The sequence below is a fragment of the Urocampus carinirostris genome, chromosome 13 (genome assembly GCF_059441175.1).
Source record: "Urocampus carinirostris isolate Australia breed hairy pipefish chromosome 13, RoL_Ucar_1.0, whole genome shotgun sequence".
Classification (NCBI taxonomy): Eukaryota; Metazoa; Chordata; class Actinopteri; order Syngnathiformes; family Syngnathidae; genus Urocampus; species Urocampus carinirostris.
In genome coordinates, this window is record NC_142361.1 from 23,139,209 (window position 1) to 23,156,063 (window position 16,855).

General features: G+C 38.0%; 2 protein-coding genes across 6 annotated transcripts in view; one reads left to right on the forward strand and one right to left on the reverse strand.

The window, feature by feature from the left end:
- sft2d1 (SFT2 domain containing 1) overlaps positions 1-11,924 on the reverse strand; it is a 55,090-nt gene extending 43,166 nt beyond the window's left edge. For all 4 annotated transcript variants that reach the window (XM_088351632.1, XM_088351635.1, XM_088351634.1 and 1 more), the window contains exon 1: positions 10,247-11,924. The gene's annotated coding sequence lies outside the window, so the exon portion shown is untranslated. The remainder of the gene's footprint in view (positions 1-10,246) is intronic.
- On the forward strand, positions 128-8,782 carry tmem87b (transmembrane protein 87B). 2 transcript variants are annotated; one of them, XM_088351628.1, is made up of 19 exons: positions 128-282; positions 1,424-1,484; positions 1,859-1,950; positions 2,020-2,154; positions 2,246-2,299; positions 2,382-2,550; positions 3,865-3,926; positions 4,009-4,192; positions 4,269-4,368; positions 4,435-4,528; positions 4,687-4,757; positions 5,521-5,630; positions 5,711-5,769; positions 5,834-5,937; positions 6,014-6,084; positions 6,266-6,333; positions 6,551-6,603; positions 6,717-6,747; positions 6,841-8,782. In XM_088351628.1, the coding sequence occupies exons 1-19, from the start codon at positions 139-141 to the stop codon at positions 6,880-6,882; spliced, it is 1,704 nt and encodes a 567-aa protein (XP_088207754.1). In that variant the 5' UTR covers positions 128-138; the 3' UTR covers positions 6,883-8,782. The 2 variants fall into 2 exon arrangements, with proteins under 2 accessions (XP_088207754.1, XP_088207755.1); XM_088351629.1 differs by lacking the exon at positions 4,687-4,757 and adding an exon at positions 4,927-4,998 and having other exon boundaries at positions 5,522-5,630.
- Positions 11,925-16,855: the final 4,931 nt, after the last annotated feature.

Consider the following 16,855-nt stretch of genomic DNA (forward strand, 5'->3'; position numbering starts at 1 on the left):
GTATGGATTAACCAAATTGGGAATCACGATACCAACCAAAGGATGATTTCCGAAAAGTATTCGTTACGTCAAAATATAAGAAAAATCAGTGATGCGTTCAGGATACCTCGAGAAAAAGAGTGGTAACGCGTAAAAAACATGGCAGCTGTTCTAATGAGTACGTGGAGGTATTTGACCAAGAGTTTCTATCTATGGACACTGATTTATACAGTGTCACTCCTCGCTATGGAAACAGTTATTGCTGCTCCGGAGACTGGATTATGGAAAATTACGGCTTTGAGTGTAAGTAAAAAATGACAATTTACCGGCGAATTATGAGACGACTAGCAGTGTTAGCCGTGTGATGCTAGCTTGTCATCTTATAAGACTGAGATATGGCGACAATTATTTATTTACATTGTAACAAACCAATTTGACACATTTGGGCTTATTTTCGTTATTATATTTGTATTTTTCGTGGGACATAAATTTCACTTGTCATGAAATGATATCGCTGTTGTTTTCGTAGCTGACATGCTAGCTGCACATTGGTTGTTGTTGACATGATTATTTTATGTCTTTGTTTATAAGAAACTTTTAATGTTTACATTGGCCAGTTTCTTTACGTTTTACAAGAAACATAATCATCATTTATGTTATTTGTTGTGTTTACCGTTTCAGATCAGTAATTTCCATCGGAGCCAAACAATCAATAATTCAAATGCAGACTATTCAGTTTTCAGGGGGTCACCAAGGTGGTGCCCGCAGGCACCAGATAGCCCCTTAAGAACACCTGGATAGCCTGCGGATCCGTCATGATAATAGCTGATCAGTGAGGGGCCATTGGGATTTTCTAGGGGATTCGATTGAGAAATCATTGAAATCATTAGTGTATTTAAATACATGATCATTTTTTTCCCTAAATTTGTTTTGAAATTAGCCTATAATCTATATATTTCAGACAGTCAATACCCTTATACAAGGCAGATGTTTTAGTGGATGACTGAGGCCTATTTGTAATAATTACAACCTGTTAATAACATATCATCTGTAGCCCTCTTAAAAAGTATACCTTTCGACTTGGGCTTTCTGACACTGTTCCTGTTATTCATATCTTTAAAACACAATAATAATCATAATGCTGTTTAAAACTAGTGGACATGTATACAACAAGTATTTGTAAACAAAATTTTGATATAACTTTTCCCTTCTTGTTTATTCTATTAGAATGAGAATTGTCATTATTGTCATCGATAACAACGTACTGAACATTGAGATTAAACGTGGCACTCCAGGATAAACATATAATAAAAAATTTTTTTGAAAGAAATATGATTAAAAATAATATAAGGACAGGGAATATTGACATTGGAGTTTATCCTCTATTTTTCTGTCGGTAATCAATTTGACAGTGGAATAACTATAATCATTTGCTCTTCGACAGACTTCAAGACCACTACTGTTAAGAAAGTCCATGTTCAAAGACACAAACATTGAATTGAAAGGTAAGACAAAATGGAAATCCGATGATGTCAGAATTGACACTTTTCTTAATCTGTGGGCCCTGTGACTTTGTTGTGTACATTTCTAACCTAATTGGAGGGCCAAAACTTCAGGATAAAAATGTAATAGTTAGTACAACTTGACTAACATTTAGTGATGTTCTGGAGCCCTGCAACTAAATGTTTAACAGCATAGTCTTATGACTTATTGCATATGTAGATAACACCAAGGTTCCTCCAAGGTTCCCTAGTGTTTCTTGTTGCCAATTATATACCGAAGGTTTTTGTGACCTTGATAGAACTCTGAGCACAAAACAATAGTTCTTGCATGTGGACATGTTTTGTTGACATTATATTTTGAATTCTTTTTGTCGCAGTTGTGTCATTTGGCTGCCCCGAGGAGCTAACATTCACCATTCAGTGGTATTTGAAATACTACCCCTGCCACAATGATTTCAATAATATTGATGTAAGTATGATTAAATAAATACTTGTGAAGCTTATTTTTGCATGATAATAACTTTTTTGGTCTGCTTAGGAAATGTACGAGCGAACGCCGCTTAGCCGCGGGCAGAGCCTTGATCCGAATCCGCTTATAAACGGAGAGTACATCGAGCACAATCACAAACCTATAATGTGTAACAGCGATCTTCACACCTTTCCGGTTCTGAAAGTAGGTTTTGTTTACATTAATCTGCTTCTCCTCTACAGTTACACATATCCTTGTAATCTGATTGTCTTCTGATCTTACCTTCTCTACTCAGAAAACCAAGGCAGAGCCACGAGTTGTTAGTCCACGAGTTAGCGAACAAGAATTGGTCTGTATAATTCTCCACAGTGTTTAATAGCTGTATTTTGTCATTGTAATGTTGGACATTTTTATTTTATTTTACGTTGCAGGACCAAAGTGACATCAAATGGCTCACTGAAGAGTATGACAGTGGCCCTGTAACAAACAGGAGTGCGATAGTAAAAGATAATGTCATTGCTTCCACGTGGAAGGATGGGCCTTACCTTCTTGTGGTGAAGATTGTGCCCAGTAAACCGGATGCTGACTGGAATTTAACTAGTGAGGATATTTTTTAAATATATGTATAGTTCTCTTGTACAGTACACCCCAGGGATACGACATGAATTCCTTCCGAGTTGGGGATTGGAAAGTGAAATTGCCGTATAGCGGGTGATAGAATCCTGTGGTAATTAGCAAATGCATTCCAGACCCCCAAGAAGAAAATGTTAAAATGACTAAATTGTATATTGTAAATACAATACATTTACCTTTGCTGACTAGACTTTATCTGATATAGTGGAGTTTGTGGGTGGATGCAAAGACAGCTGAGTAACATTCAAACCGATTTTAAAAACTTCCACTTGTGAAGTTTGTATTGTCATTAGAAAACTTTGTGACTTTAATAACCCCCTTATTTTTAATTAACTCCCCAATTCTCGATTGGTCACAGAAATGCAACTTAACAATGGTAACGACGCGTGTGACCTCATCATATTTCTTTATAATCACAAGCTTCGTTTTCATGGTTATCATTATTTTTGCTTCTTCCTATCGCATCACTGCAATTCTTGGGACCCATAGTCATAAATATAGTACAGGGGTGGCGAACACGCGGCTTTAGAGCCGCATGCGGCTCTTGGCCAACAAGATTGTGGCTCTTTGCCTCATCATATTTTCTATATACTGTGGCTCTTTGCCTCGTTACATGTTTAGTTTTTTTTTCCCCTCTTAACACACTTGAATCCATCAGAGTTAATAACAAATAATTAAAAAAAAATTGAAATTAATTTGGCAGATTTGTTGTTTTCATGCTGCTCCGGACACAACTGACTGCCAATCATCAGTGCATTGTGTGGCTCTTTGACTCTCACGGTTAAAAATTTCGGATCTTTGAGTCAAACCTGTTCGCCACCCCTGATATAGTACAAATAATACAATACAGTACTGTAGCGCGAACTTGCAAAGTATTTACGAAGCATATGAGAAGAGAAAGAAAGACATTGTGCGAGATAGTTGAGCCAATAGCATATCGTATTTTCATGATACTATGACGGAAACCAATAGCAGACCAATATTTATTGTGACAGGGACCAAAAGCAGACAGGAATTTAAGAGCCTTAACTCATCATAGCACCAACGCCAAAAAGTTGTGCTTTTAAAAAAAATTGCACATGCAAATTCATTTTTGGTTGAAGTTGTATAGTGGGGAAAATGCTGTAAACATCGTTTTCCTTACCATAATGTGAAAATGTCTTAAGTGACGCCATATCTTAGGGGTCTACTGTAGATGCCTGGGGGCGGAGGTTGTGTTAACAAGGTATAGTCGTTTTTTCTCCCTCACATCCCACATTTCTTTTTAAATTCTATTTTCAGTGAGTGTGGTGATGAAAGGCAAGCATGGCTACATTTCCATCACAGAATACCCTCTCATGATTGTAAGTAGACAATATGTTCCTATTATCATCTCTTTGTCTTTTTTTGTTTTCAAACATTTTTCGGGGTACAATTTGTTGACAGTTCTACATGGTCATGTGCGTGGTGTACATCTTGTTCGCGCTCTTGTGGTTTACCTGGGCTGCCTGCTACTGGAAAGACATCCTGAGAATCCAGTTTTGGATCGCAGGGGTCATATTTTTGGGGATGGTGGAAAAGGCGGTCTTTTGCGCAGAGTATGAAAACACCAACACTGTTGGAGCTGCTTGTGAGTGTTTTAACTTTCTCAAGTGAATACATATTGCAGAATTGTTTGTGATTGTCTCTATGGCTTGGATTTTTAGCTTCAGGGTTGTTGATTTTTGCTGAGCTTGTTTCGGCCCTCAAGAGAACTATAGCCCGATTGCTCGTCATTATCGTGAGTCTCGGCTATGGCATCGTCAAGTACGTACACACATTGCTACTTATGATTATTTCTTTTAATAATTATTTGACTTCCTGTCTTCACAGACCTCGATTGGGGACAGTAATGCACCGAGTGGTTGGTCTAGGAATTCTCTACTTTCTCTTTGCGGCCATTGAAGGTGTACTGAGGATAACAGGGGTGAGACTTTTCGCCTGTGATTTTACAAAAATTTATATTTTTTATGAATTAGTTTAAAAGTCATATATATATATAATGGCAACAAAGTGTTCTGACTTGAACATCCAACATAATTTTACAAGAATGTAAATATGTTTTTATGTTTGAATATATCTAAGAAGCGAGACAACGGGCCTGCTCTCATTACAGCAATTGTTCTGGCAGTTTTAGACTCGATCATCATCTGGTTCATATCCTTTCATTGTTTTAATCTCATTGCTTAACTCGTATTTCTCACGTCTTGCCTCAAGTGTTGTTAGGTTGACCTGCTTCCTCCATGCACTTCTGTGTGTGCCTTTTTTTTACACTGCTTCTTTGTGTCCTCGTGTGATATTTGTCCTGTCCGTCCTTCTGTCCAGGCAAAAGACTCTGACCTGGCCCTCCTGGCCAATATTCCTTTGGCTCTGCTTGACTCTTCTCTATGCTGGTGGATATCCTTCCGCTCTCTTGTCCCTTTTGCTCTGCCTTTCTTACTTTAGAAGCACTTAAACCAAGAGTAGCATCTCTTTAAGTGTGTATATTTTCATATAATATTTAAATATTGATCTTTCTTGTTGCAACTGATGTCACCTCTTGGTCTAAGACTAACATTTGCTCCTCTGCAGCCTTCAAATTGTTTCTGCATGCCTGCCTTGGCCCTAAAGCGTTTTAGAGATAGTCATATTTTAATAAATGTGCTTGAAACTTTGCACGTGTTTATGTGATAGCACTTGCCATTATAAGGGCATTTCATAGCTGCTTGTGATACTGGTTTGAATATTTTGTGGTTTGTAAAAGCAGAATGGGTAAAACTAAAGATATTTAAATAATTCCAGAACTATTTAACAGCCTGATGATGGTATAATTACGGCTGTAAAACAATCTTTTGAAGCTGTCCACTTAATGTTTGCATGTAAATTTAATGCGGAGAAAGGAGGCTCATTTTTTAGGTCATTTGCCTTGACTGGCTGCTACATATTTGTCAGCCTGGCCCAAACTATCAAGACTCTGAAGCTGAGGAAAAACCCTGTTAAATTGTCACTCTACAGGCACTTCACAAACACGCTCATTTTTGCAGTTATTGGTGAGCTTATTACACGATTGTCAATAGAATTTGTTTGCATTACAGTTATTTATTTAACCTTCCCCCTTCTCCCACTTCAGCTTCCATCATTTTCATGGGTTGGACAGCCAAGAAATTCCGTCTAGTAGATTGCCAGTCGGTGAGTATGATTGGCGTTGATTTATCAACAACATTGTTTTAACAATTTCTTTATTTGGAGTAAGGATTGGATCAAGCTGTGGGTGGAAGACGCTTTCTGGAGGTTTTTGTTTTCGGTTATTCTACTTGTTATTATGTTCTTATGGAGACCATCTGCAAACAACCAAAGGCAAGTTCTTATAAGGAAGAAATCCAGCCTATCGTGTTTTTTCTTCTTCTTTATCACTGATTTTCAATACCCACAGGTATGCCTTCACACCTCTGATCGACGACTCAGATGATGAGGAAATCGAGGAATTTATTGCCTCAAACATTGGTAAGATAACGGAGCTTTGTTTGAATCCCATAATGAACAGGTTTGGTTCATCTCTTACAGGAAATAAATCAAAAATTAGAATGGAACTGTATTACAAATCCAACTGTTGTGTATTGAACTGGTTGGGTTGCATACAAAAAGTGGTGGTTGTCTTTCCTTTTAACACCTTTTTCTTCCACAGCTGGCATAAAACTGAGAGCCACCAGAAATGAGTCAAATGGTGCAGTGAAATCTCCAGAAACAAACCTGGTCAGTAATGCAGTTGTAAAAACTCTATGCCAGAAATAAAATGCATCATTTGTTAATGTATAGTTTAAATCATCGCAATATGTATTGTATTTTGTAAGCTTGGCCCCTGAGTTTAAGGCTTATTTTTCATTTTGGTCACAAGCTAAAAACTGGGATCTGCAGTCAAAAGTGTTTTCCTACAGGCGGCAGTGTTTATTCTTTTTTTATGTCCCTCCAGGAAGAAGAGCTTAAGTGGGTTGAGGAGAACATTCCAAGCTCCCTCACTGATGTGTAAGCCATTTAATATTTATGATTATTCAGTTTTGCAACACATTTCAAACTAATGACATGTACTCAGTTGATTCAGTCGAGCTGCTAGACTAACTGTGGTTTTATCTTTACAGGGCACTTCCAGTCTTGCTTGACTCTGATGAGGTAATTCTTTAAAAATTGCAATCCCTTTTTTTTTTTTGATTGCATGTTAATCCAGGCATTAATATTGGTGTACTCTTGCTATCACTGTTTTAGGAAACAATGACGACAAAATATGAGATGTCCAAGTTGGAGTGAGAGAAATACGTGACTCCAGCTGACTTGTGCAAAATGTTTTTTTATTGGTGGCAGGCCCTTCAATTATCCTACTTTGATACCCTCGAAACAGCGGGTTAAACTTTCCTTGACAGAATCGGTTTGAGCCTTTCTTTCCAAAGAAGTGTAATATATTATTATCAAGTGCTGTATTTATTTACATTATGTCTAAGAGTTTTTTTCCCTTTTCTGTTTTACAATGGGGATGTCAAATTAAATGCTTATTTATGAGGTTGGGATAGAAATCATAAATGAGAATTTATCATTTTTTGGGTAATTGATTTAAAGCGAGATTTAGTTAACAACATGGAACGGTGAACAACAATGCTGAGATAATAAGATTGAAGGGAGCATTTTGCTTCTATTTACTTCCACCATTAAAACTGTGCCTACAGTACATGTCATTCTTATGTGAAACCTGGTGTGATATTACAATAGTCTCACTCTCATTGTTGGTCAGAAAATACGTTTACATGCAGGCATAATGCGAGTATCCCAATTCTCTAAAGCTATGCAAACGTGCACGTAACTCAGATTTAAGGTTTTCGTCCAACTGCGATTTTTCTGATTGCGATGGTTGTGTTCGTCCTTGTATTTACAATTACTCACATTAGTCATCTGATTGCTTCTACGCACACGCAGTTTCACTCATCCAGGATATTTTTATGCCCCAAAGGTCTGTGGTACTACAGAGACAAATGGGACACGCAAACTCTGTCTAAATCGCTAAAAAAAGACTATTGTTTATTGGTTGATTTTTCCGGGACATTTCTATTTTATTTTTCTTCCCCACCAAAAATATTCTTCAGTCCATATATAGTGTAAGTCCAAGCTTCTGCAAGCCACGTATGAGTACAACTTGTAAACAGATGGGACGTAGTAAGGGTGCCAACTTTTGGAGTGCGGTGGTAACAAAAATGGTACTTTGTTGAATTTGGCAATTGAAGTGAATTAAATCATCCTTTATTCATCGTCAAAATTTAAATGGGGAAACAACATCAATTTGACAAATGCTGTCGCTCGTGTTAGCCCTTAAACCTGATCAGTTTGCTGTAAATGGGGTTATTCGTTTGTCACTACGCATGTAAACAAACCACTCCAGAAATCCAATATTCACTTTCCAAGTGGATTATTGCCTGCATGTAAATGTAGTCTATGTCATTGCGAATGGAAGTCGTACAAAATTTGTACGATGAAACCTCAAGAGTGTTCCTTAATACTCGCCAGATCTTGCGTGATTATGCGTCTATGGAGCAATATACTGTACATTTTGTTCGGAAGGACTTTGCTGATGTCATTTTTATTTATTTGCGATAAAAGTGTACTTAAAAGTAATGTGTCAGCCAAGTTCCCTCTTGTTTTGTTTACACCTTTTTGTCCCAGAGCTGGACCAATCAATGTACTGGGTAAAAGTCAGTTTCTCTTTTTTCGTTAACAGGCTTGCTGTCTAAGATCATGTTTCAGCATTTTTTACCTGTTATTGTCTGAAAAGGTCTAATGGTGTCATCGTAGTTTGGAGTAGAAGTACCGATATTGTTCAGTGTGGGATGCGTTCAGTGGTTAGCAAAAGCACAAGCTGGTCACCTCGAGGATTATTATAACGTAATGTCTACATCGTTTCTTTTTAGGGGTTGTCTAAAATATTTGATGACAAGCAGTCCTTATGTTGTATAAATTATAAATAATGGCACTGTGTATATTTTTTATAAGCCTAACTTATTTCTGCCTGAGTTAAGAGGGATTCGCTTTCAATCAAGGTTTTTTTTTTCGTGCAATTTTCTGTCTTACAGTTTCAATGTCGGGAAATATTCAAGATACAGCAGTGGAATGGTTTTCTGGATTAATTCACCCTGCTATTACTGCAATAAAATCAATTGTTTTACATTGGTTGTCAAGTTCCATCATTCCACAATGTGACGCTTTCTGATGTGGCTTCAAACAGAAATATGATAGCATTTGTCTTCCGACTGCAGCGGTTCTAATAAATCACAGAAGAGTTTGAAAGAAGATAGCTGTGTGAAAATTGAAGATTCTAATTGAAACTTCAAGGCTTTACCACTTCAATCCCATTCAGTTGGCGTATTACTATAAATTCTGACACAATAATTTACTTAAGATAAACATTTTCATAACACATGTAACTTGGAAAATTGGGGTATAATCTAGGGGCTGAATATTTTAATGAGAGTTTAGTACAGCAGTAAATGAAACAAATATACGACTGCACGAATTAATATTTTCAATAAAAATAAATTAAAGTAAAGTAAGAATAAACTAAAGTGTAGAGCTCTATATTATCACACACTTGCATGTTGCCAAATACTGGGAAAAGATAATGAGTCTTGGAGACTATTTTCCAAGTGCCATTGGCATACACAAAGAAAGATATCTTGCTTATGTATAGAAAAATAAATTCATCAACTATTTCTTGTTTTTGGACAATGTTACTTCCAATGGCATTGTACTATTTTCTGATGCACCTTCAATTTAGGACTATACTGTACAAGCAATACCTTGACATTCTCCATCCATTATCTGCACCGCTTATCCTCAGTAGGGTCGCGGGGGTGCTGGAGCCCATCCCAGCTATCTTCGGGCAGTGGGCAGGGGACACCCTAAACCGGTTGCCAGCCAGTCGCAGGGCACACAGGGACAGACAATTCGCTCGCTCATTCACACCTAGGGACAATTTGGACGGGCCAATTAACCTGACGTGCATGTTTTTGGGATGTGGGAGGAAACCGGAGTGCCCTGAGTAAACCTACGCAAGCACGGGCAGAACATGCAAACTCCACACAGGAGGTTCGATCTCATGACCTCAGAACTGTGCCGCACACGCCCTAACCACTGCGCCGCCGTGCTACCTTGCCATTCTCGCCTATCCTGATGTATGTTTTTTCTGTCTTATTTCTTTCTTGTATTTTTTACATGTTTATACTGCAGCGCCACGTATAATCTTGTTGTAAGCAATGTTCACTACATAGTTATCAATGACAAGAAAATAATTCTTTAGAGCTCCACAATAAGCCCATGGGTGGCATTTCCCTTCGTTAATATTTGCATTAAATCTTTAAGTGAGTTGCTTTGCAGTTTGATCTAAAATAATCCAGTTAAAACATCAATGAGCAAAGACTTAACAGAATAGTTCTAATGTAAGCATTTTTACATCCTTTACATTTCCAATTTGTGTACTGAAATCCATTCCTTGTGTGTTCAATAAAAACGTTGCTGTGTATAAACTACGTGTGTATAAAACCAGTATATCCACAGCAGAAAAAGGTCACCGAGTTGCAATCAGTGCTTCCCAAATATAAGTGTCTAAACTTGGCATTTAGTAGCTACTTACTTGTGTTTGGCCCTCTGCTAGCACTCAAGCGCCACCGCAGATTTGAGACCCACAATCCAAAACACACTGGAAGCTGGCTCTTCCTCAAGGCCTTTCTCGTGGAGTTTCACCATCTCCCTCTCTCACTTGCAAATGGCTTGAGTTAGCACGCCTGACATTCTCCAATTGTCTCTGGCAACACGCTTCCTGTCGCTCGGAATGGATGCAACATGTGGACAAGCAAGGAAAGGGAAGACATTAATGTGGGTAGAGCAGAACATTTGAGGTTGCACACAATTTGTTATGGAATGGTGCCAGACCTTTGAAATGTAAGGGATATTTTACCATTGTGACTTGAAATCAAGATCCATCTTTTAGAAATGTTTCTATCAAACCTTTCTGCATTCTGAAAAATTCAATTTAGGTGTAGGAAAATTACATCATGGAGTGGTATGCGGGCAGCAGACAGGAGAACCTCACAGATAGTCATCAACACAGCCTAGAAAATCATTGGCTGCTCTCTGCCTAGTCTGGAGGACATTGCAGGCTCATGCTACCGCAGCAGAGACAACAACCTAATAAAAGACTTCTCTTAACTCGTGCCACTATCTATTTGACCGCTGACAGATGCTACAGGGAGCAAAAAAACAAAAACAAAACAAAAAACCTATAAGGTTCAGAGAATTTTTCCTCCAGAGCCATCACTGCCCTAAACAAGCACACAAAATCTTTCATTGCCTGTTCTTCCTGGAGTGCCTTGTCTAATCTCGCTGTGAACAATTTTCACCTATAACAGTCATCATATATGTTTCCCCTATATTTTATACTTTTTTTTCAAATTCTAAAAGCCCTATAACAATTTTTGTACGGGAAGTGGGGAAAGAACGAAGAAATATGCTAAGAGAACTGTGTTGTTTATTTGGTAAAAAAAACAAAAACACTTTTTACACAAATTATCCTTGTTTTTATACTACCTAGCCTGTCTTGCTGTGAGTAAATAGGTACTGTGTTATGTTTTTAAGGTTTATTATCGCTCAATAAGGGGAACTGCAACCATTAATATGGGAAGCAATTGGCTCAAGTTGACAGGTATACAGTATACACTACATATTAATCGATGACAAGGAAAATTCTAATACACACCCACCAGGCTGCCAACGTTTATAAATCATCCAAATCACTCAAAGTAAAGTCAGCGCTTTCTCATATGCCTCAATTTATTCGAATTGAAGTTTTTTTGTCCAAATGTACTCACGTCAAGAAAATTGCACCTCTTGGTCTCAGCTTCTTGGCAGCTTCCCTGACAGGTTTCTTCTAGTATATTGGTCCATTTTGGAGGGACATCCAGTTCTCGATAATTATGACACTTTCATCCCATATTTCCTCTACTTGATGACTGTGTCGACTTTGTTCCATGGTATATTTGGAAAAAGTTAAAAACATTCTCCTTTTTGATAATATGAACAATAATATCCATCTGTTGTGGAAACTTCAGCTCATAGACTACAAAAATGAACAGCTAACTTTAGCCAGTATTGTGATAAGAACTCAAATATCACAAATACAAAGCAGATATATAGAAAATCTAAAATCAGTGATTTTTTAATGGAAAGCCAGATGAAAAATAAGATGAGGAAAAAAATATGTTTAACCTGGTGGCATGGATTTTTCGGGTGACACAATGTATGTTAGTGTACATTATTTGGACATTAACTTAAAGTGTGATAACTTAGTCAATAATGTACAGGGAGTGCAGAATTATTAGGCAAGTTGTAGTTTTGAGGATTAATTTTATTATTGAACAACAACCATGTTCTTAATGAACCCAAAAGTCTCATTAATATCAAAGCTGAATATTTTGGAAGTTGGAGTGGGGCTTTTTTAGTTTTAGCTATTTTAGGAGGATATCTGTGTGTGCAGGTGACTATTACTGTGCATAATTATTGGGCAACTTAACAAAAAACAAATGTATACCCATTTCAATTATTTATTTTCATCAGGGAAACCAATATAACAGCTCAACATTCACAAATATACATTTCTGACAATCAAAAACAAAAGAAAAACAAATCAGTGACCAATATAGCCACCTTTCTTTGCAAGGACACTCAAAAGCCTGCCATCCATGGATTCTGTCAGTGCTTTGATCTGTTCACGATCAACATTGCGTGCAGCAGCAACCACAGCCTCCCAGACACTGTTCAGAGAGGTGTACTGTTTTCCCTCCTTGTAAATCTCACATTTGATGAGGGACCACAGGTTCTCTATGGGGTTCAGATCAGGTGAACAAGGAGGCCATGTCATTAGTTTTTCTTCTTTTAGACCCTTTCTTGCCAGCCACGCTGTGGAGTACTTGGATGCGTGTGATGGAGCGTTGTCCTGCATGAAAATCATGTTTTTCTTGAAGGATGCGGACTTCTTCCTGTACCACTGCTTGAAGAAGGTGTCTTCCGGAAACTGGCAGTAGGACTGGGAGTTGAGCTTGAGTCCATCCTCAACCCGAAAAGGCCCCACAAGCTCATCTTTGATGATACCAGCCCATACCAGTACCCCACCTCCACCTTGCTGGCGTCTGAGGCGGACTGGAGCTCTCTGCCCTTTACCGATCCAGCCACGGGCCCACCCATCTGGCCCATCAAGACGCACTCTCATTTCATCAGTCCATAAAACCTTAGAAAAATCCGTCTTGAGATTTTTCTTGGCCCAGTCTTGACGTTTCAGCTTGTGTGTCTTGTTCAGTGGTGGTCGTTTTTCAGCCTTTCTTACCTTGGCCATGTCTCTGAGTATTGCACACCTTGTGCTTTTGGGCACTCCAGTGATGTTGCAGCTCTGAAATATGGCAAAACTGGTGGCAAGTGGCATCTTGGCAGTTGTACGCTTGACTTTTCTCAGTTCACGGGCAGTTATTTTGCGCCTTGGTTTTTCTACACGCTTCTTGCGACCCTGTTGACTATTTTGAATGTAACGCTTGATTGTTCGATGATCACGCTTCAGAAGCTTGGCAATTTTAAGAGTGCTGCATCCCTCTGCAAGATATCTCACTATTTTTGACTTTTCAGAGCCTGTCAAGTCCCTCTTCTGACCCATTTTGCCAAAGGAAAGGAAGTTGCCTAATAATTATGCACACCTGATATAGGGTGTTGATGTCATTAGACCACACCCCTTCTCATTACAGAGATGCACATCACCTGATATGCTTAATTGGTAGTAGGCTTTCGAGCCTATACAGCTTGGAGTAAGACAACATGCATAAAGAGGATGATGTGGTCAAAATACTCATTTGCCTAATAATTCTGCACTCCCTGTATATTTTATGACTTTCAACCCTTAAAAATGTTCTGTGGCTTCTGACCTATCAATGCACATTAAGTTTTTAATTTATTTATTCTTACCCCAGCCCCTTAAGACAGTACATATCTTAAGAGTGACTTTAACCAAAACTACCTGAACTGTATTTCTAGGTGAATATTTCACATGGCCCAATTAGAGCTTCGTTTAAGTTAAAAAAACATTTTAAATATGTGTCTATTTTTGAAAAATAGCAGTTCCCCCAAAAAACTTTTACAATGCATGTCAGTGTACATTATTTGGACGTGAACTTGAGGTGTGATAACTCAGACAACCACTCAAAATGTTTGGTTGCATCAGACATATCTATGCATATGTCAATTTCAAGTTATTTATTTATTTACCCCATAAACTTGAAGACGAACATGGTTGCAGCGAACATCGAATGACCCAGTTCCTTGTCCAACTGGCTCTTTGTGGACTCGTCTTTTGAATTGTACACCTCACCTAAAATGAGAAGTCCTAAGTATAAACGGAGCTGCTGCGCGGTGATCGTGGTCTAGCACATAATTGTTCTCCCCCTTGTAAATTAGTCATTGCGACTATGTGGTCAACAACTTCCTCAGTAAAAATAATAAATTGAGTGCAACGACGGGGCTACATATGTGGGCGACAGTGTAGAAGGTTGGGCCGGGGGTCCGCCATTGTTGAAGGTACCAAGTGATGAAGACCACATGATTTGTTTTTTCATTTTTGAACCTCTAAATGTTTTGTCCGCTCACAACTTCTTCCACATCATCTTGCATATGTTTGCAATTTAGAACCTCCTTCATGTCTTCTTCCTCCACATCTTCACCCTGTCTATCGTCGTCAAAAACCTCTTCCGTTTGTACCCCTTCTGCGAAGCAATCAATTTCGAAATCCTCATTGGAATAGTGCAAGGTGTCAGAGGAACAGCATACTTCCGGTTCAGATTTTGCCATGAAAATAATGCAGTGCTTCATCGGCCGAGTATTTCTATTCCATCCTGCCCAAGTCGGTGTTGGTAAGTAATGGTCACTGGGTTGAGTTGGCCCCCTATTTACATTTTGCCAAAGAGGTCACAATCCACTTGGATTCCCACAGCTGACCAATAATAGTTGAAAGTCAAACACGTTTTTACTTGAATTGAACCTTTCCCATGGGAATCATTCAGATGTTTCTTTCCCACAAATCAGTTGTTTATCTTTGAAGCAGCGCAGGGTCAAGACGCGCCACGTGCTTTGGCTGTGCTAAGAAGCACACACGTAATTCAAGTTCACGACACTTGATTTTGCAACAATAAGGTAGAAAGCATGATCATTCTTTTGCATTGTTTGCAGAAGTTTCTGCAAAACAATGCAAAATAATTGTTGCGCCCATGATCCACAATGCTGTGCAATACCAGCATCATGGGGGCTGTTGTCAGTGGTTTGCAGTGGTTATTATCATTCTTATTAATATTATATTTGGACTTTGACGCAATCAAGATATTTTTTTACTTTGCATAGAATTGACTCCAGGGCACACCCAAACACCGGGAAATGAATTGAAATACACCACATTTATGATAAGTCAAAGATTATGAACTATAATGGATGTCTCTACATCCAAATAATGTACATAGCACGCTGTGTGTATAGTATATGGTTGGCTCCTGATTGCAACAACATATAAGTCACAGCATAATACCATTTTGAACATCCACATGTTCTCACAACCCGTGAGATATTTGAGCTTTCAAGGGTTTACTTTCCTCTTGGATTGAAAATATAAAAAAGATGAAAATGTACATAATATGTACTATACCTGCATGCCACCAGGGTTACCTTCACTTTTCCATCACAGTAGTCGGTAGCTAATTGGCAACCTAGCTAACAGTTGCTTTTACCGTCATGCGTTAATTGGTTTATCAAACACAATCATTTGGCCAACGATTTAAAACGCTCTAAATTGCCTTAAAATGTATAATATCCAAACATACATAACTTTACAGTCCACCTATTAAGAAAAATGATAGTGAAATTGCGAATGAGAAAAGTGGGGCTAAACGAGAGCTAGCTTGAGCAGCTAATGACAATAGCTAGCTCAAGAAGCTAACGGACGTCATAGGTAACACTAACAGCAGCTTTTAGAAGATCGACAATCTCAGTTCAAGCCACGTTATAAAACGCTTACATCTATTTGTGTTTCAAGAGGCTTAACAAATATTGATAAATAGTACTTCGAAGGTCACCTATGACTTCAAATGGTGGTGAGTTAGCAGACGAGAAAAATGGCGCTAGCTTGAAACGAGAGCTAGCTGTAGCGGTTAACAAGAGTGGCCAGCTCGAGAAGCAGAGCTTGATCCAGACGGGAAGCAAAAACTGTGATAATTAGTCATCATATATTTCGGATACCAGCTCTAAAAGGTAAGTTACGGTTAAAGTAAATGTTTGTGAAGTTATATTTCATATATATCTCGTTCAACCATCTTATTATGGCATAACCTGTCAGTTTCCTTTACAGCAAATAACCATCTACTACTAGACCTAGTATTAGTCCGAATTAAAATAATCTATGTTAGTGTGATGTATTGTTTTTTTTCAAATGATATTGATATAAACATATTTAATAAATTGTTTTCTTTAATCTTTAGTTTTGTCTTCTTCTCTGCAAACAAAAATGAGCTAGTTGCAGGCTTATAACAGTTAAGAATCACCACACACACACACAAAAATTCACTTATAATGAATGCCATATTAAGATTTTTGTGATTGTTCCGTTATTAATCATCACAAGAAGATACCAGTTTTTTAAAAAGGCTCTTTATAAAGGCTCTTTGAACTCAGTTAAAAATTGTTTGTACATATTAAATTGAGAAAATACTGTACTTTGAACTTTTTAAGGTAACCTCAAAAAACGCACTCCACCTTTAAATAACTTTAATGAACCATTGACAGACGATTTGTATAAGAAACAATTTTCTGAGTTGTTTTCCACATGACAGCAATGGTATATTTAAACTGTACTGTTAAAAACTTCCTTCATGCACTATATATTTTTGCTCCCCACACTCTGCTTTTCTTGACACCCCATTTTGACCTTTTGCAGGGTTAAGAAAATAGACAACAAAAAAGAAAAACTATCATCCGTCCTTGATGTTTTCGCCAAATTGAGCTCGTGAGTTCCACACTCGAGACGAATATTTCCTTTGACCCCATTTGATGGAATTAATTCCGTCAGTAATAATCCAAAACATCCTCTACCCGTTGAACCCAATTGGAGCTATACTATTTGAATGCAAATCTAAAGCCTTGGATGGAGATATTAGAGGACAGAGAA

Excerpts from the sequence above, each read along its gene's own strand:
- tmem87b (XM_088351628.1), top strand. The coding sequence starts at position 139 with ATGGCAGCTGTTCTAATGAGTACGTGGAGGTATTTGACCAAGAGTTTC. Across the intron at positions 1,485-1,858 it reads CACAAACATTGAATTGAAAG|TTGTGTCATTTGGCTGCCCC; the intron begins GTAAGACAAAAT and ends TTTTTGTCGCAG. Across the intron at positions 6,334-6,550 it reads AATCTCCAGAAACAAACCTG|GAAGAAGAGCTTAAGTGGGT; the intron begins GTCAGTAATGCA and ends ATGTCCCTCCAG.